This window comes from Pimephales promelas, chromosome 6, assembly GCF_988280905.1.
Source record: "Pimephales promelas chromosome 6, fPimPro1.hap1.1, whole genome shotgun sequence".
Taxonomy (NCBI): Eukaryota; Metazoa; Chordata; class Actinopteri; order Cypriniformes; family Leuciscidae; genus Pimephales; species Pimephales promelas.
In genome coordinates, this window is record NC_142774.1 from 4,369,238 (window position 1) to 4,397,080 (window position 27,843).

General features: G+C 36.9%; 2 protein-coding genes across 10 annotated transcripts in view; one reads left to right on the forward strand and one right to left on the reverse strand.

Annotated features, from left to right (window-relative positions):
- Positions 1–27,843, reverse strand: part of inpp4b (inositol polyphosphate-4-phosphatase type II B) — a 237,456-nt gene that overhangs the window by 6,905 nt on the left and 202,708 nt on the right. The window contains exon 20 of one of the 9 annotated variants that reach the window (XM_089131967.1): positions 16,910–18,659. The exons of 7 other annotated variants lie outside the window; for them this stretch is intronic. In XM_089131967.1, the coding sequence (XP_088988093.1) occupies positions 18,527–18,659 (133 nt within the window). In that variant the 3' untranslated portion in view covers positions 16,910–18,526. Of the gene's footprint in view, positions 1–16,909; positions 18,660–19,242; positions 19,440–27,843 lie in introns of those variants that run through there. One more of the 9 variants, XM_039685631.2, reaches the window with a different exon arrangement.
- il15 (interleukin 15) lies at positions 1,265–11,075 on the forward strand. The gene is made up of 6 exons (XM_039686055.2): positions 1,265–1,681; positions 3,638–3,732; positions 7,673–7,769; positions 9,097–9,141; positions 9,265–9,378; positions 10,632–11,075. Exons 1-6 carry the CDS (start codon positions 1,610–1,612, stop codon positions 10,761–10,763), a joined length of 555 nt encoding a protein of 184 aa, XP_039541989.2. The 5' UTR covers positions 1,265–1,609; the 3' UTR covers positions 10,764–11,075.

A 27,843-nucleotide genomic window follows, 5' to 3' on the forward strand; every position in this document is an offset into this window, starting at 1 on the left:
AAGTTATGACGTCACTCTGTAGTCCAAAACGCGGAAGTGACCCAGACAGCAAACTGACATTGAATCAACGTGGAAACGACGTCTCTCGTGACATTGAAACAACGTTGATTTTGCTCATCGAATTAACGTTGAACCAACGTCAGACGCGGCATTCTTCAAAGCTAAATGAAAATCGAAAATTGGTTTGCTTTCATAACGTTGAAACAACGCGTTGATTTCAAGTTGATTTTCCGTTAGTTTTGAAAGAATGGCGCGTCTGACGTTGGTTCAACGTTAATTCGATGAGCAAAACAATGTCAGATCAACGTTGTTTCGATGTCATATTTCCACGTTGATTCAATGTCAGTTTGCTATCTGGGAACATATTTTCGATGCTTTAAAACATTCTAAACTAAGGGCCTATAGAGTGCCGAAGTTATGACGTCACTCTGTAGTCCAAAACGCAGAAGTGAGTTAGCATTTAGCACTACCGGTTCCCTCGCTCTAAAGTATGGTATTTTTGAATGGGTTTTTGCTAAATCGCCTGAAATAAGGTCTGTGGTGAACAAAGCCTCTAAATATTTTCACGTTTTGATCTATGACATAGAACACACAGTTATAGCCTGCTTGTAGTTTTTTAAACTTTATTGTGTCTGCTTGTGTTTAAAAAAAAAAAAAAAACTTTACATAGGCTTCAAAATGTATAATTTTTGGATTAACTTGTAAAGATTATCTTGATAGACAAAACTTGTAAGGGTCACAACTCTTTGTTGCACACAGATCTTATTTTTTGCGATTTTCCAAAAGTCTATGTGGAAAATGTATCGCTTTTCGATCGGGGAACCCATGCGCCGCTAACTTCAGAGTTGTACTACAAAGTGACGTCATCACTTTGGCGCTTGCGACATTGACAAAATGCCCCAAATAAACTTAATTTTATGGTTATTAGCACTAGCAGTACATTTCATGACACGTGGTCATGTCAACATGGCCCATAAGAGGGCGAACCGGTCTACATAAAATAAAACCTTTTTTCAAGTCCAAGTTAAAGATTAATGACTGGAGTCTCATGCGACTGGAAAATATTTTTAATCGTATTTCTCCAAACTGCTATTAATTTCTTTCACAAGTAACATATTTAACAACTCATATGTGACTTAATAACAACCCTATCTCGAGGTCTTATGCCAGTGGACTTTAAACCTCTGCTTCCAACAGCGATGCGCGTGCATTAGCTTGATTCTTTATGTATCTGAGATATGTATGTATTTTTAACACCCAAACAAACCAGTTGCTGAGTTACATAAAAGGAAGAGGACTCGCGTTGCACTTGCTAGAGAAAACACGCACGTTCTTAAAGTGAAAGAGCTAATCTGTCCACGGGCTGCAATGGGGCGTGTGTGTGTGTGTGTGTGTGTGTGTGAGAGAGAGACAGTGTTTCCAGTTGCAGATTTGCTCAGTGCGCACTCGGAGGAACAAGCCTTCAGTGTGCACTCATGGATTAATATCCAACTGGAGTAATCAATAGGATTTTCTACACATCAATGACATACTACCAGGACTTTTACACAGCGAAACCATGTGAACTTCACGCAACTGTTGTGGTTGGCCAACCAACAAGCTCGTTTCGATGATTTTAATGACCCTTTTCATCGCCTTCATCGCAGGATTTTGGAATAGGCCACCAAAACTAAAAGCAAGGGTAGGACATGCGCACTGTGCACTTTAATGTCACTCAGAGATTGTCAAATTAATGTTTTGAATGCATTTCTATCGATAATGGTGAGCATGCATGACCCGTTGTGAGTGAAACGTCAAATGATCTATGTACAAAATATATCATTGAACCACGTTGTAAATATGTCGAAGAGCATGGCTGTAAAACGTGCCATTTTAACGTAGCCTAAATAAAATATGCAGGGAGACCATTTCAATCGGACATTTATAGACAAAATGTCTATTTCTATTCTTGCTGAAATGTATTTATAAGTATTTACGATATGTATTATATCTATTTAAAAAAAATCATTTAAATATGTACCAAGAAGGCTCGAATCTATTAAATATGTTATATTTTTTGGGCATTTCACGTTATGTAATATATACGCCCCATGCGTTTTTGCTATTATAGGCTAGTATGTTATATATAGACATCAGGTCACAGTGCGCACATTGTGCAGTAAAGCGTTAAAATACAATGACGAAAACGCACTTTAAAATGTGCACGTCAATCTCAATATCTGAAATGACTAATCAGGCTTGCAGGTGCACGCGCACTTCACGTTGCTTGTTGATCTTGAAATATTGCTCACTGTTCATTTCTGTGTATGTGAGTTCTTATGGCAAGCCATTTTAATAAATAACATTCTTTTAAACTACAAGTATGTATATTCTATGTTACTAGTAGCTTATGTTTTAAGTAAACAATCCAATAGTGACTAGTATCATTTTTAATTTGTTCTTTTTAATGCTACATATAGAGACTATTCCACTGTCACTGGCAACAAATTGCACATTTACCAATCTATTGACTAGTTTGATAGTCTTACTGTTTATTTGGAAGAAATAGGCTATGCAATTGTTAGATACCACACTCTAAAAACCAAATTTGGGTCAAATATGGACAAACCCAAATATTGGGTTAAAAATGTAATTTAAAATTTTAACCCAACTTCAACTTTCACTTTCAACTTCAAATTTTTTAATTCAATTTTTAACCCAACATTTGGGTTTGACCCAAATTGGGTTGAAACAACCCAGCATTTTTTAGAGTGTAGTAACTATCCCAGTTGTACAGTAACAACAACTGTAAAGACTAGTCGGATTAGCTACTTTATAGATTAACCTTTTTAACTAAGCTTTTAAAGTTACTTATTGTAGGGATTAGTGTTTTTATTCATACTAGGAAAACTGGAATGGTTAACAAAATCCATTTGAATGAAGATTACAGATATAAGTATTCTTAATTAATAGTGGTAAAGAAAGTAAATTGTTGATATCTAAACTACAATTCAATGGCAAAATGTGTTTTGTGACCAGTGAGAATACCATATCCAATAAGCAAGTACTAGTATGTAGTGAAAAGTTATAAGTGAAACTGAAATTGATACTGATTATTAACAATTATCTAGTGATGCACTGAAAGGAAGTTTTTTGTGTGTGCATTTTTCCCATTTATTTTGCCAATTTTTCAGCATTGCATACATTTTAAATTCTTAAAAGTTTAAAGTTTTGTCTTGCTTTTTAAAGAAAAAACTGCAAATTAAAAATATTTATTTAACACCTTTTAACATTCCAGCTGATATTATACCTAAAAAGAGCAATATAACTTAAATAAATGATGAAACTAAAAATATTAGTATTTTGCCATCTTTGATTTGCCATACTTCATAGGTTTAATGAATAAATGGCGTGCCAGAAACATGCATGTTCACTTGGTAAACACTAAACAGTATTGCTTTGTCAGTGTTTCTCAATTAATGATACCCTTGTGTATTAATTTACAGTAGTTCAGCATTTATGTTTTAGTTTCCGCATACTGTGCACTTTGTTTCCAGCAACTGTTATTCTTTCCAATAAATGAAAGATTTTCTTCTCTGTCTCTGGGATTTTTGGCAGCCTTCTGAGTGTTAAAAAACATGTCTGTTTTTTTTTACAGAGAACTGGAAGATGTGTTTGTAACCCTTGGTGCTTTGAGAATCACATGGAATGCCTTTTGAACTCAGAGGTTTGGAATTCTATCTTAATTCTGAGGTATATCTAAGAAATTAGACTGCTTATTTCTTTGCTAATTATGTGTAAATCTTGCGCAAACCATAGAGTGGGTTGCAGAAACCAGTTGTCGAATTTTCACTTAGAAATTGCACAAATAATGACAAAGATTGTGCATTTTTGACTGAAATAGTATTTTCTTCTTAAAACTTATTTTATTACAGCGCTGAAAAATCATTGATATTGCACTGGGGGGGGGGGGGGGGGGACAACAACAACAACTAAATGTAACACCTTTTGTGGCAATATGCCCCAATAACAGGTCATGTTGATAATTTAAAAGGATAATTCACCCAAAAATTAAAATTATATTACAAGAATACTTTTTGTGTGCAAAAAAAGTGCGTGAGACCAATTCTTGAAACAGCAAATATACACTCTAAAAAAATGCTGGGTTGTTTCAACCCAAATTTGGGTCAAATATGGACAAACCCAAATGTTGGGTTAAAAATGTAGTTTAAAATTTTAACCCAACTTCAACTTTCACTTTCAACTGTAATTTTTTTTAATTACATTTTTAACCCAACATTTGGGTTTGTCCATATTTGACCCAAATTTGGGTTGAAACAACCCAGCATTGTTTAGAGTGTAGACGAAAACCTGTCGTTTTGGCCATGTTGTGCTGAGTCATTTGTATAACCTAATAATATGTAATGCATGATACAACTTTCCCCGACCTGATGTTTATGAAAGAAAAAAACCTTGAGAACAACGTTCAGATCTACCCTCATACAGTATACACTCTAAAAATGCTGAGTTGTTTCAACTCAAATGTTGGGTTAAAAATGTAGTTTAAAATTTTAACCCAACTTCAACTTTCACTTTCAACTGTAATTTTTTTTAATTACATTTTTAACCCAACATTTGGGTTTGTCCATATTTGATCCAAATTTGGGTTGAAACAACCCAGCATTGTTTAGAGTGTAGACGAAAACCAGTCGTTTTGGCCATGTTGTGCTGAGTCATTTGTATAACCTAAAAATATGTAATGCATGATACAACTTTCCCCGACCTGATGTTTATGAAAGAAAAAAACCTTGAGAACACAGTTCAGATCTACCCTATACACTCTAAAAATGCTGGGTTGTTTCAACCCAAATTTGGGTCAAATATGGACAAACCCAAATATTGGGTTAAAAATGTTTTAAATTTAAAATTTAAACAATTTAAAATTTTAACCCAACTTTCACTTTCAACTTCAAATTTTTTAATTACATTTTTAACCCACCATTTGGGTTTGGCCATATTTGACCCAAACAACCTGGGTTGAAACAACCCAGCATTTTTTAGAGTGTATATATCCTGTATGTATATGACATTTGTCTAATTGGACTTTTGACTCTTTATAGTTCTTGAGTTACAGCCCTTGTGACAACATCAGCATGTGATGTGGGCAATCTGACGCACTAGATGCGTTGAATAATCTGTAATTTCTGAAGTCCTTTATCTGGTGCCGCCCCGACTACAGAGTGCATAGCTAAGTGTGCACATCTTCAGCAAATTCTCACTCGACTTGTAATATGAACCTACAAGAGCAATCTCTGCCTTGCCATGCCTGGAGCAAACCACACTACTGTCTGCAATTGGCACTAAGTTGTTTGACCTTTTCAATTTTCTCACAATGGAAAGGGTGGAGAATTGTGACCTAGATTTCAGATTTAGATTTCAATTCCTTCATCACAATGGCGGTGGAAAAAAAAAAAGTTGTATAGAACTTGACTCACTTTTAACTCTTTCCCCGCCATTGATGGAAACTTCCGTCAATCTGTGTTTTCACAGTTATATGGTAGGGGGCGCTATGTTCTATTTATGAAACGTACACTCTAAAAAATGCTTGTTTTAAACCAAATTTGTGTCAAATATGGACAAAAACAACCGTTGGGTTAAAAATATCATTTCAAAATATAACCCAATGGCTGGGTTTGTCCATATTTGACCCAAATTTGGGTTAAAATTGAATACAGTGTTGATAAAAAAGGAATGCATGCAGCTAGAATAAAGCGGGTTGTTTTGTTTTGCTCTGTTCTTTCCTTTGATATATTGCATGTTCAGATAATCATGCAAGATAATATTCCAGGGGCCGTTTTGTTTTGTTTTTTGTTGTTTTTTTCAAAAACGCTGGCGGGGAAAGAATTAAAGGTTCCGTATAAAGGAGAAATGTCTTAAATTATTGCATTATACTTTAATGTTTTGGGTTATTTAAAAAAATGTTGGTGATAAAGTATGTTTACGAGCTGTTTAATTCATGTTTAAATGATATAAAAAAATAAAAATGAACTAAAACAAAATGACTAAATTTATGAAATGAAAATATACGAAGTGCCTGAATAAGTTTTTCTTCTAAAAGTTTACCTTGCTCTAAAATACCTTCTTTTGGCCAAAGTGCACATGAACATGGTGACACTATAATGCATTAGGCTTCCTTAAAAAAGTGAAATGTCGATTAGTAATATTCATAATTCATTAAAAAAATACCAAGTATCTGATTACAATGCAGTGTTCTGGTGAACATCTGTGTGCTGTGGATATTTTCTGCTCATTAGAGGACTGTGTTATTAGTTTAGTAACCTGATATGACCAGCCTCTATTGAAATCAGTGCTTTGCACAACACACAGATGTACCGGATATTTCATCACTAATAATAATCAGGAATGTTTCATAAGCATCAAGTTATCATATTAGAGTCATTTCTGAAGGGTCACGTGACACTGAAGACTGGAGTAATGATGCTGAAAATTCACAGGAATAAATTATGTTTTAACTTAAATTCACTTATTTGAAATTGTAATATTTCAATTTTCACTATTTTTGGTGACTTGGTGAGCAGAAGAAACTTGATTAAAAATCTTACCAAACCCACTTTTAAGTGTTTTGAATCAGTCGATTAAAAGTGCTCGTTTCTCTGAGATGTAACTGTAGACAGCAAAGCGGTGCACTAGGTTTAGGAATAGAGGCATACGCTGCATTATTGTGTCAGGGTTTGTGCATAAACACAAGCTTTGTGTTTAGAAGAGCAACAGAACGCAGTGAAACACGGGGTGAGGAATACAGGCTAATGGAAAAAAACAGAGAAAATGTTAAACGGCTAAATGTCTGTTACTCGTTAGTTCAGATCATGGCACTTGGCGTTGCATGTGTATTGTGCGTAATGGTGGTTAAGCAATAGGTGGTTTGCAGTCACGTGATTGTGTTGACCCGCGGAATGCAGATGGAGGGCAAGGAGTGAAGAGCGCAATGGACGAGATGGAGGAAAATCCGTAATGTACTACTTTAGACGCTATTACAAGAGAAAAACCGAAACATATGTTGGACGTGATCCTTACGTTATGAAGAGGACCGATTTTCAACTGAATTGAGAGATTTGCCTGTAGATATCAGCAACTAACTCGCCTTACAGACATACTTTGACTTTACAAAGTTCGGAAACTGGTACGTTACACAAACAGCCACATAAGTGTATTTAAACACCTGAGTAATGTAATTATAAGCCACATAAATAATGTATTAACTCACATTTGACGAAGTGATCACTGCACACACACACACACACACGGGCATTTTCCCATTCGGCTCCGCCCGACCGCAGACGTAGGTTTGCAAGGCTTTTTTCCCAGTGTTTTTCTGTCAATTTCTTGTATTTTCCACCCTCATGAACAACAACTATTGGCACACGATAAAAACTCCTCGTGGTTTGATCGATTTGAGCAACCGTAAACGACGCAAAAACATATGCATGTTGAGTGTGTTATAGTGCTTCCTAAATGTAGAAAAAAATCACTTCCTGCCCTCCATCTGCATATCGCGCCATGGGAACGCAGTGGCGTGACGTCACGTGAAAACAAGCTATTGTGATTTCAGGATTATTGAGCATTTCTAACTGACGTCATAATGATTCTGTTTATGTGTTGTGTGTATGTTCAGCTGTCTAAGTGCTCTATTGCCCGTGGCTGAAGGTCAGGCAATGCAGGCTCTGGAAGACCTCAGGGGAGCACTAGAAAAGATGGAGCATTTATTCAGGGTAAGCGTGAAATATGATATTTTAATGGATTGTGCAACTTAAGGAGAAACTGCACAGTCGATTTATCTTAGTTTTGTGTCGCAATACCTATGTTTTGTGCAATATATATAGATATATACACACACTCACCTAAAGGATTATTAGGAACACCTGCTTGATTTCTCATTAATGCAATTATCTAGTCAACCAATCACATGGCAGTTGCTTCAGTGCATTTAGGGGTGTGGTCCTGGTCAAGACAATCTCCTGAACTCCACACTGAATGTCAGAATGGGGAAAAAAGGGGGATTTAAGCAGTTTTGAGCGTGGCATGGTTGTTCACAATCTGCTCAGTTACTGGGATTTTCACACACAACCATTTCTAGGGTTTACAAAGAATGCTGTGAAAAGGGAAAAACATCCAGTATGCGATGGCAGTCCTGTGGGCGAAAATGGCTTGTTGATGCGAGAGGTCAGAGGAGAATGGGCCGACTGATTCAAGCTCATAGAAGAGCAACTTTGACTGAAATAACCACTCGTTACAACCGAGGTATCCAGCAAAGCATTTGTGAAGCCACAACACGCACAACCTTGAGGCGGATGGGCTACAACAGCAGAAAACCCCACCGGGTACCACTCATCTCCACTACAAATAGGAAAAAGAGGCGACAATTTGCAAGAGCTCACTAAAATTGGACAGTTGAAGACTGGAAAAATGTTCTGATGAGTCTCAATTTCTGATGGTAGAGTCAGAATTTGAACATGGATCCATCATGCCTTGTTCCCACTGTGCAGGCTGGTGGTGGTGGTGTAATGGTGTGGAGGATGTTTTCTTGGCACACTTTAGGCCACTTAGTGCCAATTGGGCATCGTTTAAATGCCACGGCCTACCTGAGCATCGTTTCTGACCATGTCCATCCCTTTATGGCCACCATGTCCCCATCCTCTGATGGCTACTTCCAGCATGTCACAAAGCTCGAATCATTTCAAATTGGTTTCTTGAACATGTCAATGAGTTGACTGTACTAAAATGGCCGCCACAGTCACCAGATCTCAACCCAATAGAGCATCTTTGGGATGTGGTGGAACGGGAGCTTCATCCCACAAATCTCCATCAACTGCAAGATGCTATCCTATCAATATGGGCCGACATTTCTAAAGAATGCTTTCAGCACCTTGTTAAATCAACGCCACGTAGAATTAAGGCAGTTCTGAAGGCGAAAGGGGGTCAAACACAGTATTAGTATGGTGTTCCTAATAATCCTTTAGGTGAGTGTATATACACATATATATAAACCATCTGGCTTTATCATTCAGAAGCCTAATTTCCAAACATCTTCTTTTCCAGAATTCCACTGCAACCTTGTACACTCCAAATACTGAGAATATCAATGTAAGTTCACTTACATAACTAAAAGAAATGAAAACATTTGGATGAAATATAAGCAAACAAATGAGTTTAGTAACACTGGCATGGAGTCCTGCATACACCCAAATTCTGTTTGTTCGTTTGCAGGAATGCACATATAAGCTTATCGACTGTTTTGTGATGGAGATGAACGTTCTCTTGTATGAAGAAGACCCAAAAAATGAGTTGCATACTCTGATCGAGCAAACCTTAAAACATTATGTAAGTCTGCATAAGAACTGCAAGTTAAAGCAATAACCACAATGTGTGTGCCGGGGTTGTCCATCATTCAGAGTTAACTAAATATTGAGGCAGGAGAATTCGAACTCATTTTTTTTATGTTAAAGCATAAATGACTCATAAACATGGCAATGGGCTATATGCACGCACTTGACGTAAGGATGCTCGTCCATTTCCGGTTGTGGAGATTTAAGCGGAGGGAGGAGAACCGAGGAAAACGGGATTATGGCAGAGTCTTCAAAATTTACTGTCCTCCCGTCTTTGAAACGAAACGTACATACGTTTAGATGTAATTTTATATATAGTTGTGTTTATTTAATATAATTTTAAAAAGAAGCATAAACACAACGAGGGGTGTCTGTTTTATCTGTTTTTGTGACTAACGTTTCTTTATTATAACCATGGAGTATAAAATTCAATATAAATTCTCGGTACTGCATTGGACTCTACGATCGGCGGAAGTTATCGAGCATCCTTCACCGGAAATACCGCCGTGCATAGAGCCCATACACACAAAACATTAGATTGTATTAACAATCAACTTTGGCACTAAAGAAATTTGCATTTAAAATAACAGGTCACCCAAAAATTCAAAACTAGCCCAAGATTTACTCGCCCTCAAGCCATCCTAGGTCAGAGGTCACTCTTCCGCCTAAACGCAACTCTCTCTTGAACGTTGCCGTAAGCCAGTGATGATAGATTATTAAGTTATAAATATAAATTTGTAGTTTTCTTACACAAACGCATGGCTTCGCCTCAGAAGGCCTCTAATAACCCCCTGGAGTCGTATGGATAACTATGATGGATGGATGCACTTTTATGGGCTTTGTCCCACATTTACTCCCATATACAGTCTGGAAAGCCAGGATATTTTTTTTTAATAATAACTCCAATTATGTTTGGCTGTGAAGGCGAGTCAATTATGGGATAATTTTCATTTTTGGGTGAAGTAGTAATACTTTAATAATATATATATATAGTGTTTTTTATTAGTATTATTGAAATATTATAGCTGAACAATATATTTATATATAAAGTTGTGCACAATTAGTTGAAATTGATTCAATGTTTGTTCCAGTGGACTGATTTTTTTAAACGAATCTTCCTGTAATCCCAATTTAAGTTCACAGTCATGAATCGGAAAGGATCCGAATCTTCAATTCTGAATGATGTTGATATGTATAATAATAAATGACAGTCATGTTGCTGAGTTTGTGTTTGGCCTGCTTCTACAGGAGTGTAAAGGAAAAACATACTACTGTGAACAGGAACTCGCCAACTCCATGGTTTTCTTTGAGAGGATGAGGACATTCCTCCAGAAACTGTCTACAGTTTGCCAGGGAGAACAGAATGCAACATGTGTTTAGAATCATACTTTATCTCACTGATTGCATGTACAATAAGCTCATTTATCTATTATCATTTTAAATTATGCTATTATCTTTTTTTTATCACTATTTATATCACTCTGAAAGTGTCACTTTGTTAATACTGTAAGAATATATTTTGTAGCAAGGGGTTTTGTGAATAATTTTTCAACTGTAAATGTCTTCGAAATGTACAGAATTTTAAGGTGAATTAGTAAAAATTGTTTAATGTAATATAGCTTTTATATAGTTTTATATTCCATGTATTGCTACATTAAAGCATGTTTTATTAACAGAAACAGTTTGTTGGCATGTCGAGGTGAATTGGATTGGTTTCTTGTCTCAATACTTGTGCATTTGCTCTGAAGTGGATTACAAAAGGTTGATTTAAAAAAAGAAATCAGCCACTGATAATGACTCTGTCTGGAGGAAACGTAAGGCCTGATATCAAAATTTAAAAAAAAAAAAAACTTAAAGGAACAAAGATCTATTATTTTGCTTATCCAAGGAGGAATATCCTGTGGAAGTTTACTTTGAACTCCACGCCTATCCCATGTGAGCCAAATACTTGTTAATGTCACCGTGATAGATTATGAAATATAAATCAGTACGTTGAAAATAACGATTGAATTATTTCAGCATGAGTTATTTAGCTGCTTACCTGATGTTGAGCTGGTTGATGCTGAGGGTGATCACGGCCCACTACAATAAGGAGGGTTAATGATATTTTTGCCTTAAAATTCATCTTTCATCACTAAAATTACACATTAATTCAAAGAAAAAACATTTATTCATTCCTTAAAATAGCTTGAATGTAACTCGACACCATTGCCTCATTTAGTATACGTGGTTCTATGAATATGCAAATGAGCCCGCCTCCACTCACTCAGCTCAGAGATCCACTCGTCGACGATCACACATTGATCTGATTGGCTACAAGGTAGTGTGTGACGTCAGAAACACCAGCGATTTCAGATCGTGTGTTTGAGACTGTCTTTAGTGCAGTTTTAAGCAGAAACGGTAACACTTTACAATACGGGTGCACTAATATGCATTAATTCATGCTTAACTAATGCACAGATAATCATGAGTTAATATATAACTCATGAAGAACTCAACCATTAATTAATGATTACTGCATCAGCAACTAACAAAGAGTCTATATGATTAATAGATTAAGTAATACATGAATTGCTATTAATTCAATGTGTCTTTGTGTATTAATTCCCCAATAACATATTTTAGTAACTAATTGTGTAAATTAATGTGTTAATTACCACAATTAGTCAAAGTTCAACTTTTTAGTTCAACTTTCAGATGTCTGCTTTAATTAATCATTAGCTAATGATTTTCAAAGGTATATCATTATGTTATGACTTTACTTGTTGGGGCACATCATTATTAACTAGTCATTTAGTAATTGTAGTAATTTGCACATGAATTTGCACTAACAATGAAGTAATTAATCATGTATTAATGCATATTAGTGTACCTGTCATATTATCTGGAAGTTGAAATACAAGGCTTTGGCTCATTCTGGTAATTAACATATTAATTAAAAAAAATTAGTTATTATGGAATTAATCCACAATTACATATTTAATTAATAACAATTCATGTATGAACTAATACATTAACCTTACAGACTCTTAATTAGTTCCTAATGTGGTAATCATTAATGAATAGCTTAGATAATCATTAGTTACACATTAATTCAGTAATATCTGCGCATTAGTTAAGCGCTTATTAGTGCACCCGTATTGTAAAGTGTTACCGCAGAAACTACTCAGCAACGCTGTCAACTTATGAATTTACACATGGTTTGTGTATTAAAGCGTATTAAAACACCACATAGACATATATAAACAACATTAAAAACTTGATTTTAAAATGTGCAGTAGCTTTTTCCATAGTCTAATTCTCTTTTCACATAGCTAATAGTTATCGTTATAGGTGTAAAAGGGCTTTTACTGTTACCTTTGTATTCGCAGGAAATAAATAAATAGTGAATAATTTGTGTGTAGGCCTATATAACAGCTGTGGTGGTGGTTAAGGGCATATATACCTCTACATATCTGACATCCTTCCATACAGTAATCTGTTTCATTTCCGGACGGAGAGACATTGGGAATATGCATGTCATCAATGTCATCCAACAACCACATCGGAGATCTTAAAGAAAATGCAAATGATTTGGTTAACTAACTTCCAGAGGTCGCAGTCATGTGTTATCAAGTGAACACCATTTATCAGATTAGTCTCATTTGAAAGCAATCTACCACTGACCTGCAATCCTGTGAAACTCCTCTTTAATGGCTCTAGCAGGTTCAGGAAACCACAGGACAAAAGCCACACTCTCCTTCCCAGCGAACTTCGGCCTTACTAATGTGCTGTTATATAACTACCAAATAAAGGTATTTGGCAAAAGAAGGAAAAATCCCCTCCTGATGTAAATGTAAGTTACCTCAAGTAAGTCACTATTGATATAGTGCTTTTTACAACGGGCCAACAGATTGAATCAAAGCAGCTTCACAGTGATAATAACATGAAAATAATACAACAAACTTGTTTCTAGAAGAAAATTGAGTCATCGTCCACCTCAAAGGGGTGGTTCAGTATTTTGGACGGTCCTCATTTTCAAGTTAGCCTGGGTGTTGTTTATCAGCGCTAGCGCGATTCAACGGTAACGTTAACTGCTTGCCTGCAATTATCAACAGTTTCACGTACTCCACAGTTGCACCAAAGCAAATCAATTATAACGCCAGACTATCGATGTAAATGTATTTGAACTAGTTTCTCAGCAGCGGCGTAATTTTAATTTGCTCCGGTTAATCCTGCACAGAAAAGTTAACGCAGAACCGAAGCGCAAGGTAATATCACTCCGCCGCGGCTGTAACTGTGCTAATAAATACAGGGAACAAAGTATAATAACTATTGCAATGCGATGAAAGGGTAGTTTAATTTCTAACATTATTCTCTCAAGAGACATTTACATTGATAGTCTGACGTTATAATTGATTTGCTTTGGTGTTCTGTGGAGTGGGTAAAACTGTTTTTAATGGCAGGCTAGCCGTTGACTCGCGCTAGTCTAACCACCCCTTTAATTAATCTAAATTGACGCTTATGTTCGCCAAACCCACACAAGGATATAATTAGCTAGAACTATGCAGTCAGCACGGAAGGGAGGGGGAGGAGATGAGATGCGGAGGAGGGAGGGTCTAGCCAGAGCCCGTCTAACGGAGTCAGTAGCACCTCAATGCAGAACATGAGATCCACGGGGAGGAGTCGGATCACGATCCAAGGGGTGGAGATGGTTAGGATTAGGGTTGGGTTTAGGGATTAGGGGTGGGTTTAGGGATCAGGGGGCGGAGTTGGTTAGGTTTAGGTGTATGGAAGGTGGGAGGAGTTGGATCTGGATCCGACTCCTCCCCATGGATTTCATGTTCCGCAGTGAGGACCATCTCAACGGAGTTGTGTATTATCTTGGTTGCAGTTCCATTAGAATTCCACTGGAGGTGATCGCGGGCGAGAGCAGAATGAATGGGAGTCTATGGGGCTACACGGCTAAATGCGTCTCTTTCACCTGCTTGTCGTTAAATCAACAAATATTTTATTGTTGATTCCGCAAGTTCAATATAGATTATAGGCCAAAAGTCGAATGAACGAGTACTTATGTCCTTTTGATTTCTTACAGGTTAGGCTGTTGTTGGCCGGAACATGCTAGCATTCTGCTATTGTGTGACGTCATCACAGTTTTGAAGGGATTTTTAGAACAGATAAGTGAACTTAAAAATGCAATTTTCAGCTGAGTGTATTTTCTTAGCCCTCCCTTTTAAATGCAACTTTCAAATTACTTGACAAAAAATTACATCCTGAGAAACGTGGATTTTTTGGGGTGAAACCCCATTGACTCCCATTCATTCTGCACTCGACCGCGAGCGCCCACGCATGGACAGAGATGTGTTACTGCAGCCAGTCCAGAACCCGGAAGTAACCAGCCAGTAGCTACCTATTCTCTTCAATTAGACATTCTCTGGTCTAGCTAGCCTCCGATTTGTTTGAAAATATTCCGAACGTCAACACCCAGGATCGCTTAGACAACCTTTAAGGCAGATAAATAATATAGTGGAATATTAAATGTCCCCAACTTAGCAAGCCAAAAGCCAAGGCCAAGTCAACTCTCTAACGTTGCGAATGTCCTCCGCATCTACAGGATCCTGTATAAAAGGACATGCCATTTTTGTCAGGATAAAAATTGCGCAATGAATTGAATGAATGAATGAGTATTTTTGGCTTTTTGTTTGCAGTCAAAATATCTGAATATTTATAAATCAAAATGCATTATATAATACATTTATTACATGGCTTGGTTGAATTCTAGTAGTGCGGTCTGTTATTTTTTGCTATAACCGTTGCCATGGAAGCAGTACAGAGACGGAACGTACTATTTTCTTTAGCGGAAGCAATACAAGCGTTTTTTTTAATCTATAATAAACTCCTTTTTGAATTAATATTTTGAGTCAAATTATTGATTTATTTGGTAGGTAGCCATGTAATAAGCGGGATAATGTATAGCGAGGCGGTTATTATAGCGATACAACCTAATTTAAGACCCCTCGTCTGCTTCGCGTCGGGCTCATAACCAGCCTGTCAAGGTTGTATTCGCTATATCAACCTCCTCGCTATACATTATCCCTTACATGAAAATGACATTAGGTACGTTTCCTGTGGGAAAACACCAGTTTTCCTAATTTCGGGGCGAACATAACGTTACTTCTGAAACGTCGTTAAATGGTCTCTGACCAGAAAGCCGATCGAGGGGCGAGGACTGTCCGTCAAGAGGTTACAAACTGCTGTGCTTATGAATGAACAAGCTCCCATAAAGGATAAATGAAGGCCAGCACTACTTTAGCAGGGAATGTGCATTTCTTAATCGTATTATTTTTGTAATACAACGCATCCAGTTAGAGGGCTGATACTGAAACACCCGCTGATGAGTAGCTACTTTAGTTTAGTGTATCCTGCGCTCAACTGTATTATATGAAGAGTTCAGATGCAAAAGCCTCTAAGTGCCATTTGAAATGTTCTCCTAGAATGATCATTTTTATCAAGCTTGTATATTTAAGTTCAGTAATTTCACTTAAATGACAATTAATAGGTAATCTTCATTGCAATTTAAGTGAAATTACTGAACTTAAATATACAGGCTTGATAAAAATGATCATTCTAGAAGAAAATTTCAAATGGCACTTAGAGGCTTTTGCACCTGAAAATTCATATATACTGTATATATAAACATTTACTTAAGCAAAACTGTGTAAGATGTTAAGACTTGTTTTCGGTTTTAACATCTTACATTATACCTCTTGAATTATGTTTATAGCTCTTCCCCAATTAGTAACTAGTTTTTTAATTATTCCAACATGAACCAAATATAGAAGAAAAAATAAGCTATGGAGGTCAAAGAAAATATTTCTCCTTTGTACACTGTAAAAAAGGACACCATGAAAGCAATCTAGTTGAATGAGTTTTCAAATGCCTCTATAAGTGGTGGAAAGTGGTCAAAAAAACCTTTTAGACTTTAACACCTGTATTTAGAGTCGTCCACTTGCGATCCATTCGACCGAAACACACCTTAATACCAGGTTTTATATCCCACAATCCTGTGCTTTCCATTCTGTGACAGTTGGGCTGAAAAAAAAAGATGGAGTCAAAGTTGCGGCTACACGTTTTTAACCAATATTTTCCACTTCTGATGCAATAAATTACTATTGTATAGCAAAAGATCAACAGCATAATGTATCAGCTGACTTCATAGCGAACTGATCAGCATAAGTTCAGAGGTAAAATGTCAAGTGTTTTCTTCGTTTCCTTGTTTGTTTGTTTCTGAAACGTGCAAGTCACTCGTCCCAGAGAGACGTTCTGTTCTGACGGATGACAAACATGAATGTGATCAGGCAAGAATAATCAGACCAACTCAACCGTGCAAGGCACATTGCATTTCTTCCAAAACATTTAGTTTGGCTTGAAGGATCAGTCATTATGAATCTGGTCCACCTGTACCGCGATAAGCATCTAAAAATACCACACATTAAAGTGCAAAATTAAAGAAACATGTCCAAGAATCACAATAAAACAAACGTACATGACAGTGAAATGAATTTATATGCCAACACAATTGTAAAAACAAACACTACACACTTTCAGAAAATGCCTCAATACAAAAAGATAACAGTGACAACAAAAGATTTGTGGTGTTGACACACATCTATACAGACGTGATGACGGGTGCAAACAGCTACAAGGCATTCAAAGCTACATATTCAGAACCATCGCTTTCTTTTCAGAAAACATTTGTACACATTTGACATGTAAAAAAAGAAGTATATATTTACTATAGTTTACATTTAGTATTTTTAAATAATTTTTAAATAATGCACCGCATTGTTTCATGAAACCATAAAAAAGATTCTGTTTGAATATGCATTCTGCATAGTTAAAACATAAAAAAATGTAAAGAAGCAACTTTTCTGCTCCTCATTGGATGTAATGTTCATATGCACACATACTGTATGCACACACACACACACAGCGGGGTTCAAAAGTCTGAAACTTACAACATGGTGAGTGAAAATTTAAATTAAAAGAAATTGGCCCGGTTACACAGACAGGGTTTAGATTAAAGGGATAGTTCACTTTGAAATTAATTTTTGGTATGCTTGATCTTACCTCAAGGGCATCCAAGATGTAGGTGTGTTTGTTTCCGCAGTAGTTTCAATTTTGATATTTTTAGGTCAAACCGTTCTTGTCTGTCAGCCTTCAGATCACTTGGACGTGGCTGTGGTTACAAGAGATAAAAACGATATAAATACTGTTCGTTTTCTCACACAAACCGCTCGTTTCGTGTCTTAGGTCATCAGTGTGTACTTACATTTACGAGTCATTAAATCATGTTTAATTTGGACTTCTCTGTGCATGCTCTTTGAGGTGGTGACCATAGACCTCCATTATATGACCGACAGACAAGAACGGTTTGACCTAAAAATATCAAAATTGAAAATACTGCGGAAACAAAGACACCTACATCTTGGATGCCCTTGAGGTAAGATAAAACATTAATTTCAAAGTGAACTATCCCTTTAAGTCAGGATTAGGCTTTAGGTCAATTAATGCCTGGTTCAGATTACACGATTTTAGCTCGATCCGTTTGTCGTGGGGATTCGTAAACGACAACGGGCATCTCGTATAGCGTGTCATAGAGGACGACAACGGACACCGCGTCTCCGATGCGTCACAACATCACGATAAAAAGACTAGCATGTTTAACGTGTGTGTGTGTGTGTGTATATGTGTGTGTAAAACGGCACGTGATGACTGGTCGGGAAGCAACCTGAAGTCTGACATCATCTTGTCCACGACACGACACGGTTTTAAGAGTCAAAATCGTGTAATCTGAACCAAGACATTTATGTAGCTTCTATAGGCATGCCTTAAAAACATTACTGGTGAGCATCTTCAGACAAAACAATGACACAGACATCATTTAAGAAACATCAGTGCGAGTTAAAACAGCTCAAACGTGAATTTCAGTCTAAAACTTTAGTCTGTGAAACCGGGCAATGAAGTATTTGCTTTATAAGGTTTTACTCAAGCATTATTTATAAATAAATGTAAGTAATTCCATATTGTTTTTTTTTTATTTTACATCCAAGATGTTCAATGTGGACTTCACTGCATCTCTAGATATTAATACTGGTGTTTCATCACGAGTCCACCTTCCCATACGTCCCCTCAGGAGGCCGGTAGTATTTGGGAAAGGCAATCAGCTGGAGCTTGTTGAAAGCATATTTTCTGCACTTTATATTCTTTTGCACATTCTCAATCCGGCAGCCTTCTCTGATGAGGGGAAGATGAAGACAGAAAGAAAAAGGGAAGGGATGATGATGAGGACGATGAAATCATAAACTATCCAAAACAACAGTGCAAAGGCTTCAGTGTTTCTACCCGCCAGTTAATATGCAAAGAATGAGGAAACATTACGATCTACTCACTAAATGACACTTCAATTCTGAAAGCGTAATGCAGAAGATCTGTGACGACGTTCATTGAGTCGAAAACAAAAAACATCCTCTGATGGGAAACGTGTATCTGCTGAAATGATTTAAGATCAACAAAAACAATTGGTTTTGCTTTTACTTAAAGGAACGATTCACTCCGAATGAACATTCGGGCATTATTTAAACGCCTTTCCAAACCTGTGTGAGAGAGTTCATGCTTCACTAAGAAAATAACATGAGGGTGGAAGACATGAGGGTTCGAACAAAGAAATATTACCCAAAACCTGTTAGTTGCTAGTAGCGATAAAACATCAATTCCCCGTAAACATACATCAGCCAGTCCCGTCCGAAACACAGAGTAATTGGTGAAGACAGAGAGAGAACCACTCAAGGAAGCAAGGAAGAAGTTAGACGCAGCTGGGTTATAGCATAATCAGCAGTTTATTGGTATTTTGCAAGCAAAAAAACAAGACTTAAAATGAGCCACACCACCAGCAGGTGCGAGCTGACGAGCAGAAGGGCGATGGGATAGAAGTGGCGCGACGCCGGCTTGTTAATAGCTATGGATCCCGCTTCAGGGTCGTCCCACTGGGGAACCTCTCCCTGGGCCAGGAGACCGCTGAGCGTTCCCAGACCAAACGACAGAGAGAAACAAGCAAACATCCAACAACAAGTTAGTTCAATGCGTCGGTTTGAGGACACACACACAAACAAATTCAAGAAGAGGTGAAAAGGGTTAGTCCGACATAGACACACACACACAAACACACACATTCAACAAAATGCCAATACAAACCGATTTTAAAATGATGACTCTGTTGGTATTGGTCAGATGGCCCAGTCTGTAGTGATTGGTCTACTCTGCTCTGATTGGTCAAATGACCCGGCCTGTTGTGATTGGTCACATGAGCCAGTCTGTTGTGATTGGTCTACTCTACTCTGATTGGTCAGATGAGCCAGTCTGTTGTGATTGGTCTACTCTGCACTGATTGGTCAAATGACCTAGTCCGTTGTGATTGGTCAAATGACCCTGTCTGTTGTAATTGGCCAAATGACCCAGTCTGTTGTGATTGGTCAAATGACCCAGTCTGTTGCGATTGGTCAAATGACCCAGTCTGTTGTGAGTGGTCAAATGACCCAGTCTGTTGTGATTGGTCAAATGACCCAGTCTGTTGTGAGTGGTCAAATGACCCAGTCTGTTGTGATTGGTCAAATGACCCAGTCTGTTGCGATTGGTCAAATGACCCAGTCTGTTGCGATTGGTCAAATGACCCAGTCTGTTGTGAGTGGTCAAATGACCCAGTCTGTTGCGATTGGTCAAATGACCCAGTCTGTTGTGAGTGGTCAAATGACCCAGTCTGTTGTGATTGGTCAAATGACCCAGTCTGTTGTGATTGGTCAAATGACCCAGTCTGTTGTGATTGGTCAAATGACCCAGTCTGTTGTGAGTGGTCAAATAACCCAGTCTGTTGTGATTGGTCAAATGACCCAGTCTATTGTGAGTGGTCAAATGACCCAGTCTGTTGTGAGTGGTCAAATGACCCAGTCTGTTGTGATTGGTCAAATGACCCAGTCTGTTGTGATTGGTCAAATGACCCAGTCTGTTGTGAGTGGTCAAATGACCCAGTCTGTTGTGAGTGGTCAAATGACCCAGTCTGTTGTGATTGGTCAAATGACCCAGTCTGTTGTGAGTGGTCAAATGACCCAGTCTGTTGTGAGTGGTCAAATGACCCAGTCTGTTGTGAGTGGTCAAATGACCCAGTCTGTTGTGATTGGTCAAATGACCCAGTCTGTTGTGAGTGGTCAAATGACCCAGTCTGTTGTGAGTGGTCAAATGACCCAGTCTGTTGTGAGTGGTCAAATGACCCAGTCTGTTGTGAGTGGTCAAATGACCCAGTCCGTTGTGAGTGGTCAAATGACCCAGTCTGTTGTGATTGGTCAAATGACCCAGTCTGTTGTGATTGGTCAAATGACCCAATCTGTTGTGATTGGTCAAATGACCCAATCTGTTGTGATTGGTCAAATGACCCAGTCCGTTTTGAGTGGTCAAATGACCCAGTCTGTTGTGATTGGTCAAATGACCCAGTCTGTTGTGAGTGGTCAAATGACCCAGTCTGTTGTGATTGGTCAAATGACCCAGTCTGTTGTGATTGGTCAAATGACCCAATCTGTTGTGATTGGTCAAATGACCCAGTCTGTTGTGAGTGGTCAAATGACCCAGTCTGTTGTGATTGGTCAAATGACCCAGTCTGTTGTGATTGGTCAAATGACCCAATCTGTTGTGATTGGTCAAATGACCCAGTCTGTTGTGATTGGTCAAATGACCCAGTCTGTTGTGATTGGTCAAATGACCCAGTCTTTTGTGATTGGTCAAATGACCCAGTCTGTTGTGATTGGTTTACTCTGCTCTGATTTGTCACATATACCCAGCATAATAGGCACACCTATAAAATTAAAACCTAATAAAATGACTAAACTATACATTTTAACAGATGCAGATAGAACACTATACTACAATAAAACAATAATCTTGTACTGATTGAACAGCAAATAAACAACTTCATCTGACTTGTTGACAGTCTGAATTGAATTTGATGTGAGAGACAAATTGGTTGCTGTAAAATTATACAATTATAAGCAGAAATATGCAGTCTTTCTATTGTGGTGTGCACAGACACAGTGCAACAAGTGTAGTCTGATTCACAAACAAACTGAAACTCATAAATGATTAGCATCAGGCGGATTGTTGAAGACTTACTAAATCGCAAAACTAATCACCAATTTCAAACAGGTTTCCCAAACATTCCCTTACAAGTCACACGTTACAAAGGAAGGCACAAGTTAATAGGTTTTTAATGCTCACTATCAATAACTGATTTTTTTTTTTTAACACCAAAGCACAATTTTTAACTTACGTTGACAGCATGATATTGTGCAAATATTGTGTCAAAACACCTGTCAATCATAGTAAGCTGTGTACACTGAGTTCAGTTTCATTTGCATAAAAAAAAATCCAGAGCTCTATTTATTGATGCACGCAAAGTTCAATCGAGGTGACCTGCATCTGATTCAGGACTCCACGAGCAACAGACATTGTTCGTCTGCAGGTATTCTTTTGAAAAGGAATGAAAGAGTTTAGTTTTTGTGCCAGTTTTACACAATGTCTCATTGAATTGTCAGAGTAAATCTATACAGTTGAGTGAATGTCACACAGGTTGACGTCAATCCAAATTAGTCACAATGTGTGCCAGCTTAACTTTCTTCTTTAGCTTTAAATGATTTCTGCAGACCGGTTCTGCTATTGCAAAACAAGCAAACCCGAAGCCTTCAGGGCATCAACACCCAACACAACTAATAATCAGCGCAGACACTTCCAACTCCATATCACATACACCATAACCATCCGGCTTTGGGAAAGACACTTGCAAATCATTGTGCTTAGTTTCTCTGAAAAGTTCATGCCTTATTCAAAAATGACAAGTACTCCTGATTTCTAAAACCAATAGCAATGGATAAAAATATTTTTACATGCAACGTGCATGATAACAACACAAAGCCTTACAGCCAAGCTAATATTTTAAGTAGATGTTTATAGGGTCTTTGAGAGCAATACAGTTTGTTCACATTGGAAGAACGTGTGATGAATATTGGCAGACAGAAGTTATGGTCTTTAGTGGTAGTGGCACATCTGAGACCCCCTTGATTGAACTGGGTTCTTTAGCACAGTATCACAAGCAAATCATTACTAATCTGGGGGTAAAGGTGGACACTGACCTTAAGTTTGACAACCAGATTAAAGCCATAGTGAAGTCCAGCTTTTTCCAGTTAAGGCAGCTGGCAAAAATTAAACCATAAATCAATCCTACTGAAGCCTTTGAAACCACTAGGCTGGATTACTGCAATGCACTTTATTTGGGGGTTAGTGGGTCCTCCATTGTCCGTCTGCAACTGGTTCAAAATGCTCGTCTCTTAACTGGCACAGGAAAGTATGAGCAGATTTCAGCTATTTTAGCTTCACTCCACTGGCTGCCTGTTCATTTTAGGATTCATTTTAAACTCCTTTTATTTGCTTTTGAATGGTCTTGCCCCACCGTACCACGCACCCCTACATTCCCAGCTGTTCCCTCAGGACAGCTTATCAGCTGCTCCTCACAGTGCCTAGAATTAGACTAAAACTCCAAAACTTTGGTATGCACTGCCACAACACATCAGTCGAGCCTCCTCATTTTAAATCTTTGCTTAAAACCCATCTTTTTACTCTGGCTTATAACACCAGGTTATGGAAGCTTGTTTCCGCAACTGAATAAAAAAAATAAATAATAATAATTGCGACTTTTTATCTCACAATTAGTGTTATAAAGTCAGAATAGTGAGATATAAAGTCAGAATTGCGAGATATATAAAGTCAGAATTGCGTGTTGTAAAGTCAGAATTGCGAGATATAAAGTCAGAATTGTGAGATATAAAGTCAGAATTGGTGATATAAAGTCAGAATTGCGTGTTATAAAGTCAGAATTGCGAGATATAAAGTCAGAATTGCGAGATATAAAGTCAGAATTGCGAGATATAATGTCAGAATTGTGAGATATAAAGTCAGAATTGGGTGATATAAAGTCAGAATTGCGAGATACAAAGTCAGAATTGCGAGATATAAAGTCAGAATTGGGTGATATAAAGTCAGAATTGCGAGATATAAAGTCAGAATTGGGTGATATAAAGTCAGAATTGCGAGATACAAAGTCAGAATTGCGAGATATAAAGTCAGAATTGCAAGATATAAAGTCAGAATTGCGAGATATAAAGTCAGAATTGCGTGATATAAAGTCAGAATTGCGTGATATAAAGTCAGAATTGCGAGATATAAAGTCAGAATTGCGTGATATAAAGTCAGAATTGCGAGATATAAAGTCAGAATTGCGAGATATAAAGTCAGAATTGCAAGATATAAAGTCAGAATTGCAAGATATAAAGTCAGAATTGCGAGATATAAAGTCAGAATTGCGTGATATAAAGTCAGAATTGCGAGATATAAAGTCAGAATTGCGTGATATAAAGTCAGAATTGGGTGATATAAAGTCAGAATTGCGAGATACAAAGTCAGAATTGCGAGATATAAAGTCAGAATTGCAAGATATAAAGTCAGAATTGCGAGATACAAAGTCAGAATTGCGAGACATAAAGTCAGAATTGCAAGATATAAAGTCAAAATTGTGAGATATAAAGTCAGAATTGCGAAATATAGTCAGAATTGCGAAATATAAAGTCAGAATTATGAGATATAAAGTCAGAATTGCGAGATATAAAGTCAGAATTGTGAGATATAAAGTCAGAATTGCGAGATATAGTCAGAATTGCGAGATATAAGTCAGAATTGCGAAATATAAAGTCAGAATTGTGAGATATAAAGTCAGAATTGCGAGATATAAAGTCAGAATTGCAAGATATAAAGTCAGAATTGTGAGATATAAAGTCAGAATTGCGAAGTATAAAGTCAGAATTGTGAGATATAAAGTCAGAATTGCGAAATATAAATTCAGAATTGTGAGATATAAAGTCAGAATTGCGAGATATAAAGTCAGAATTGCGTGATATAAAGTCAGAATTGCGTGATATAAAGTCAGAATTGCGAGATATAAAGTCAGAATTACAAGATATAAAGTCAGAATTGCGTGTTATAAAGTCAGAATTACGAGATATAAAGTCAGAATTGCGTGATATAAAGTCAGAATTGTGAGATATAAAGTCAGAATTGCGAGATATAAAGTCAGAATTGTGAGATATAAAGTCAGAATTGCGTGATATAAAGTCAGAATTGCGTGATATAAAGTCAAAATTGCGAGATATAAAGTCAGAATAGCGAGATATAAAGTCAGAATTGCGAGATATAAAGTCAGAATTGCGTGATATAAAGTCAGAATTGCGAGATATAAAGTCAGAATTGCGAGATATAAAGTCAGAATAGCGAGATATAAAGTCAGAATTGTGAGATATAAAGTCAGAATTGCGAGATATAAAGTCAGAATTGCGAGATATAAAGTCAGAATTGCGTGATATAAAGTCAGAATTGCGAGATATAAAGTCAGAATTGCGTGATAAAAAAGTCAGAATTACAAGATATAAAGTCAGAATTGCATGTTATAAAGTCAGAATTACGAGATATAAAGTCAGAATTGCGACATATAAAGTCAGAATTACGTGTTATAAAGTCGCAATTCTAAGAAAAAAAGACAGAAGTGCGACTTTTTATCTACCAATTCTGACTTTTTTTCTCACAATTGCGAGTTTATATGTCGAAATTCTGACATCCTTTCTCAGAATTGTGAGATATAAAGTCAGAATTGCGAGATATAAAGTCAGAATTGCGAGATATAAAGTCAGAATTGCGAGATATAAAGTCAGAATTGCGTGATATAAAGTCAGAATTGCGAGATATAAAGTCAGAATTGCGAGATATAAAGTCAGAATTGCGTGATATAAAGTCAGAATTGCGTGATATAAAGTCAGAATTGCGAGATATAAAGTCAGAATTGTGAGATATAAAGTCAGAATTGCGTGATATAAAGTCAGAATTGCGAGATATAAAGTCAGAATTGCGAGATATAAAGTCAGAATTGCGTGATATAAAGTCAGAATTGCGAGATATAAAGTCAGAATTGCGTGATATAAAGTCAGAATAGCGAGATATAGTCAGAATTGTGAGATATAAAGTCAGAATTGCAAGATATAAAGTCAGAATTGCGAGATATAAAGTCAGAATTGCGAGATATAAAGTCAGAATTGCGAGATATAAAGTCAGAATTGCAAGATATAAAGTCAGAATTGCGAGATATAAAGTCAGAATTGCGAGATATAAAGTCAGAATTGCGTGATATAAAGTCAGAATTGCGAGATATAAAGTCAGAATTGCGAGATATAAAGTCAGAATTGCGTGATATAAAGTCAGAATTGCGTGATATAAAGTCAGAATTGCGAGATATAAAGTCAGAATTGTGAGATATAAAGTCAGAATTGCGTGATATAAAGTCAGAATTGCGAGATATAAAGTCAGAATTGCGTGATATAAAGTCAGAATTGCGAGATATAAAGTCAGAATTGCGTGATATAAAGTCAGAATTGCGAGATATAAAGTCAGAATTGCGAGATATAAAGTCAGAATTGCGTGATATAAAGTCAGAATTGCGAGATATAAAGTCAGAATTGCGTGATATAAAGTCAGAATTGCGAGATATAAAGTCAGAATTGCGTGATATAAAGTCAGAATTGCGAGATATAAAGTCAGAATTGCAAGATATAAAGTCAGAATTGCGAGATGTAAAGTCAGAATTACGAGATATAAAGTCAGAATTGCGACATATAAAGTCAGAATTACGTGTTATAAAGCCAGAATTACGAGATATAAAGTCAGAATTGCGACATATAAAGTCAGAATTACGTGTTATAAAGTCGCAATTCTAAGAAAAAAAGACAGAAGTGCGACTTTTTATCTACCAATTCGGACTTTTTTTCTCACAATTGCGAGTTTATATGTCGAAATTCTGACATCCTTTTTCAGAATTGTGAGATATAAATTCGCAATTGTGAGTTACAGTATCAGGCTAATTCTAAGGGGAAAAAAAGACTAACTTTTTCCCCCTCATAATAGTTTAAATCTCACAATTCTGACTTTATATCTCGCAATTGCGACTTTATATCACGCAATTCTGACTTTATTTCACGCAATTCTGACTTTATAACATGCAATTGCGACTATATCGCGCAATTCTGACTATATCTCGCAATTCTGACTTTATAACACACAATTGCGACTTTATATCTCGCAATTGCGACTTTATATCACGCAATTCTGACTTTACAGTCAGAATTGCGAGATGTAAACTCGCAATTGTTAAAAAAAAGTCAGAATTGTGAGATAAATAGTCGCAATTACCTTTTAGTCGCAATAAACAAGCTTCCATACCAGGTAATTGTGATTGATGTGATTTAAATGTGTTGTGTGGCAGTGCATTTTATTCACTTTATGCACAAAATGATTCGATATGAATTGATTTTATTTTTATGCTGTTCTAATTTTTATTGTTATGTATTATTATACATCTTACTTTTAGTTCTATTGTGTCTAGCTTGTTTTATCACTTTTTATCGTATGGTGTCTTTTATTGTTGTGGAGTACAGCACTTTGGAAAGCTTGTGTTTGTTTAGATAGTGCTATATAAATAAAGTGGATTGGCTTAAACAATACATGCGTAAAATGAAAGTACTTCGGAAGGCGGCACAGTCCTACATGGAAAGCTTGATGAAAGAGCCTTTGTTGGGTCTTGGAGCAATCACGATACAGTGCATTGTGTGTTTCTATGTTAACACACTCAAACAGACACACACACACACACATGAAACAGCTGGAAACTTTCAGTGAGAGCTGGATATTATTACAGCCTGCGAGTGAAAGTTTCCGTCTGTTTCACGTGACTTCTTTTAAAGCCTGCTAATCTAGGCAAGGCAAGTTTGATTATTTCTATTGCACATTTCATACACTGTGGCAATTCAAAGTGCTTTACATAGAAAGGATTACAAATAATTAAATAAAGGAAATTAATGTGTGTTTCTAGTGTTTCTAGCTGATGTGATCCTAATGATCTGTTATATTCATCTCAAGTTTTGGCACATCCAACTGTTCACTTCATGCATTGGCACAGGGAGTCAATGGGGCGGTAGTTGTTAGGCGATAGGGTTAAGTAGACCTGTGCGTCATCTGCATAGCTGTGATAAGCAATTTGGTTCTTTCTCGTTATTTGCTCAATATGTTGCGATCCAGATTGCTCTTTTTTCAGCAGGGGCTTGACAACTGTGGTTTTAAGGGTTGGAAAACGCCCAGAGATAACTTCTAGGAGATGATCGCCTGTTTGATATTATTGATTTTCTCAGGGAATGTGACTTGGGGGGGTTTGTCAGTCTCTCTACATTAGCAAAGAGTGCATATTTTGTTTCTGTTTCTGTTTCTAATATTTGAGAGGAAAGTCTGTCTA

Coding starts and splice junctions, on each gene's coding strand:
- il15 (XM_039686055.2), top strand. CDS start 1,610: ATGATTTTAATGACCCTTTTCATCGCCTTCATCGCAGGATTTTGGAAT. Junction 1,682..3,637: donor CACCAAAACTAAAAGCAAGG/GTAGGACATGCG, acceptor TTTTTTTTACAG/AGAACTGGAAGATGTGTTTG. Junction 7,770..9,096: donor AGATGGAGCATTTATTCAGG/GTAAGCGTGAAA, acceptor CTTCTTTTCCAG/AATTCCACTGCAACCTTGTA.